The sequence below is a fragment of the Halyomorpha halys genome, unplaced genomic scaffold, assembly GCF_000696795.3.
Source record: "Halyomorpha halys isolate HHAL.00 unplaced genomic scaffold, Hhal_1.1 Scaffold24.1, whole genome shotgun sequence".
In the NCBI taxonomy this organism is placed as follows: domain Eukaryota; kingdom Metazoa; phylum Arthropoda; class Insecta; order Hemiptera; family Pentatomidae; genus Halyomorpha; species Halyomorpha halys.
Genome location: NW_027107648.1, coordinates 603,596 through 607,391, shown reverse-complemented (window position 1 = coordinate 607,391; position 3,796 = coordinate 603,596). Strand labels below are relative to the sequence as shown.

The 3,796-nt window shown below is 33.5% G+C and overlaps 1 protein-coding gene across 1 annotated transcript in view; it reads right to left on the bottom strand.

Annotated features, from left to right (window-relative positions):
• Positions 1-186: 186 nt before the first annotated feature.
• The window catches only part of LOC106682351 (putative ankyrin repeat protein RF_0381), a 7,532-nt gene continuing 3,922 nt past the window's right edge, over positions 187-3,796 (bottom strand). The window contains exons 2-3 of the mRNA XM_067046019.1: positions 3,113-3,788; positions 187-670 (exon numbers count right to left, since the gene is read on the bottom strand). Coding sequence (XP_066902120.1) covers positions 187-670; positions 3,113-3,788 — 1,160 coding nt within the window. The remainder of the gene's footprint in view (positions 671-3,112; positions 3,789-3,796) is intronic.

Genomic DNA, 3,796 nt, shown 5'->3' with positions numbered 1-3,796 from the left:
GACTTGCAAATACGTTCCATACAAAATTAGTTTTAAATAGATTACTAATTTCTGCAGAAATTTCAGATGTAGTTTTAGTGCAGTACTTCTGGTAAAATCTTTCTTGGAACACTATTTTTCTTCATAATTTCTAACATCATTGAATAATCTAAAAACAACTCTGTCTTCTTTAAATTATTGGTTAGTTCATTCTTTTTTAACTGCCTTACTCTGCGTTACTAACTCTTCTTCTTTTAAAAAATTTGAATAAACATTTTCTAGTTTTATAAAGAATTCAATTTCCTTTCTACCTGATATTGTAACGTACTCTTCTTTGTCGGTGACCTTTACTACTTCTTCAATTTTAGAACTTACATTAATATTTTCATCAATGTTCAAACCTTTAATGGACACATCTTTAGTTAAAATTTCTAACAGATAAACGTTGGTTGATTCGTCCAAATTTATACCAAGAATTTCATTACAAATAGAATCAAAATCTTTAGTTTGAATAAAGTTTTTTGCTTTCACAAATCCATTTACTTTAACATGAGATGTGATTCTTTCTTCATTCCGGCGCATAACAGATGGTATTTCTAAGCCGGCATCTTCAATAATCTTTTTCTGAATGAATTCTTGTTCCGATGGGATAATTTGATTCACTGCTGGTGTGGTTATTACTTCCTCGCAACTAACATAACATAATTCAGATGTTTGTATTCAGTAATTTCCTTTTTATAAAGTGTACTACATTCAGACAATTAGCAACAGAATGGTCAATATCTTTAGATGTCAAAGGCTTCGAATTTTCATCTAGCTTTGCATTATAGAAATCATTATTTATACTTTTAGTTTTTTCTTCATTCGTTAGCCTACCATTAGTAGGCACAGGTAATCCAAATAACTTATCACCTTCTGTTTGATCTAAACAATCTTCAAGAACTGAAAAACCTACGTTTGCAATTAATTTTTCTTCTTTCAGTATTAATTCATTTAATTTTTTCTCAACTTCTTCTTCTAATTTTTCATTAATTTCTCCTAAAGAAAATTTATTTTCCCTTTTTATGAGCAATTTTTCATACTTATCTTCTTCGCGAATAGCCGATTTAGACACTATTCCGATTTCTAATTTTTTATTTTTTAAAACCTTAACACTCATTTTACTAATTTTAATTTTATTAAACTTAGATATAACTCCTTTAGAAACTTTTATTGTTTCTGCGACTTCTTGAGGCCGAACAAAAATTTCCTCATGGGATTTGTCTTTCATATTTTTATTTTTAACTTCTTTGTTTAAGCCAAACGTTAATTATTCGATTGATCGACGATCCCGAACAACACTTTGGAGGCAATTTAATAATTCCCCAATTGTTTCAAAACTATAATTTAATTGAAAATACGTTCCCTTATCAGTGAGACGAGAAACTACCTCATTTATCAACTTTTAATTGTTTAAATGAATTCCTTTTATCACATAATTTTTCTTTTAATTGTCTCACAATGCATATAAAATTTTCTAAATTATTCAATTGACCATTAAAATATGGAATATTTTCCATTTCAACTTTAGATAATGCCATACTAAATAAATAATTATACTAAATTTCAAATATTTTAAATCAATAATTCTTATAAGATAAAATGATTCCAATCAATAATATATATATGTGGCAAACAAACAAGTAATAAAAACAAAATACAAATCTTATAAATAGAATAAAATCTAATCTGGATTATCTCTCTTGGAGGACAATGTCATGAATAAATAAATAATAATTCATTCAAATGATGAAAGTGATTAACCTCAAAAAATTTTAAAAGAATAAAATCTAAATTAGTCTTACTGAAGTTGTTTGATGTCTTCTTTTTGGACCTGGTTGCAGTGGATCAAAAGAAGACTTCAGTTTTTGAAATACCTCCGATGAGTGATTTTCTAAAACAGAATTGAATTGAAGAGTCTAGGTACCTCGGATGAGTGAGCCAATATTCGACATTCAAAATACCTCGTACTGAGTGGGTTCTTCCAGCCAAATTTCTTTAATCTTCTTAGGGTTAAGACAGTGTAAATGAGACAAGATTACCTAGGATTAGTGAATTTCTCCCTCATAGAAACCGTTTTAGTTCGGACGCCAATTAAATAACATAAAAATCAGTGAAGACTAAAATGAGTTTATTCTAACATATTTACAAGAACTACATGTTACTCTTACTATTACAGTGTGTCTCTCTTCTAACTTAGCTATCTAGTCTAGGAAATATATATGAACACTTGAGAAGAGGGGGTAGGAAGAATAGTGAAATAGGAGAAGGGGTTTGGACCAATCAGATAATTTAGGAAATTAGGTGGAGCCTAGTGAGCCTATGAAATTAGAAGTAAATATCTGGGAGGGGGAAAAAGGAGTGACTAGAAAGAGGGTGGCCAGACTTCCAAGAAATTTAGAGCAAGATACCATGACCAAAGGACTCGTGAGAACTGACTTACATGTGTTAAACATAAAATAGTTAGACTGATGCAAGTCCATTGTGAGATGACAGCTTGTACCTGCCTAAGTGTCAACCCTTGCTTTTTTACATTGATATAGAACACTAAGGAAAGGTCACTTCCTCTATGGTCAGTGTCTGTCGAAATGTGCCAGATGTCTATAGTTTATACCATATAGTTTATAATGATACTCTGTTTATAATAATAGCTGTTAAATACAACGCTATAGTATTGTAAGTTAACTTGCGAGAAGTCTAGCAAGACGGACAACTTGAAATCAAATCAATCGCGACTGAGGACCAACTGGCGGATTTCCTAACGAAGCCTCTCTACGGATGAATACATTATTGGAAAGGGTTGGGAAAGGGGTTCAAATCTTTTCAATGCGGGGTTGTGAGATAAATTGTTTTATTGCGTTTTGTTGATTGTCATGTTCATCGAAAGATTTGTGCGTGTTGTTTAAAGTTTTTATTATTATTCGGTTGAAACTGGCAAAACTGCTAATTGTAACATACCCTGCTGCTACGGACTATATTGATTAACCAAGCTCATGCGCTCATGGTGTTATGTTATGTGCTTATATGTAATGAGCCTTTTTATAATTATATTCAAATTTTATCGACTCTGATAGTATTCATTTAACTCATTTACTGCAATAGACTAAGCATCCAATCGCCATCAGACGATGCTTCCATTAGTGGGGTAGAGCCGTTATTATTTTTAGCAGCTATATCTGCTCCATGCTCCAAAAGCTCTTTCATTATGGCAAAGTGCCCTCTTCGTGCCGTTTCATGCAGGGCAGTCCTTCCAGAACTATCCTTATCATTGAGAGACGCTCCTTGGTCTATGAGGAGATTATCTGTGCTCCAATCGCCATCAGACGATGCTTCCATTAGTGGGGTAGAGCCGTTATTATTTTTAGCTGCTATATCTGCTCCATGGTCCAACAGCTGTTTCATTATGGAAAAGTGCCCTCCTGGTACCGTTTCATGCAGGGCAGCCCTCACAGAACTATCCTTATCATTGAGAGGTGCTCCTTGGCCTATGAGGAGATTAACTGTGTCCCAATCGCCATTAGAAGATGCTTCCATTAGTGGGGTAGAGCCGTTATTATTTTTAGCTGCTATATCTGCTTGATGGTCAAACTGCTCGTTCATTATGGCAAAGTGCCCTCTACGTGCCGTTTCATGCAGAAGAGTCCTCCCAGAAATATCCTTATCATTGAGAAGAGCTCCTCGGCCTATCAGGACATTAACTATGCCCCAATAGCCTTTAGACGATGCTTCCATTAGTGGGGCAGAGCCGTTATTATCTTTAGCTGCTATATCTGCTCCA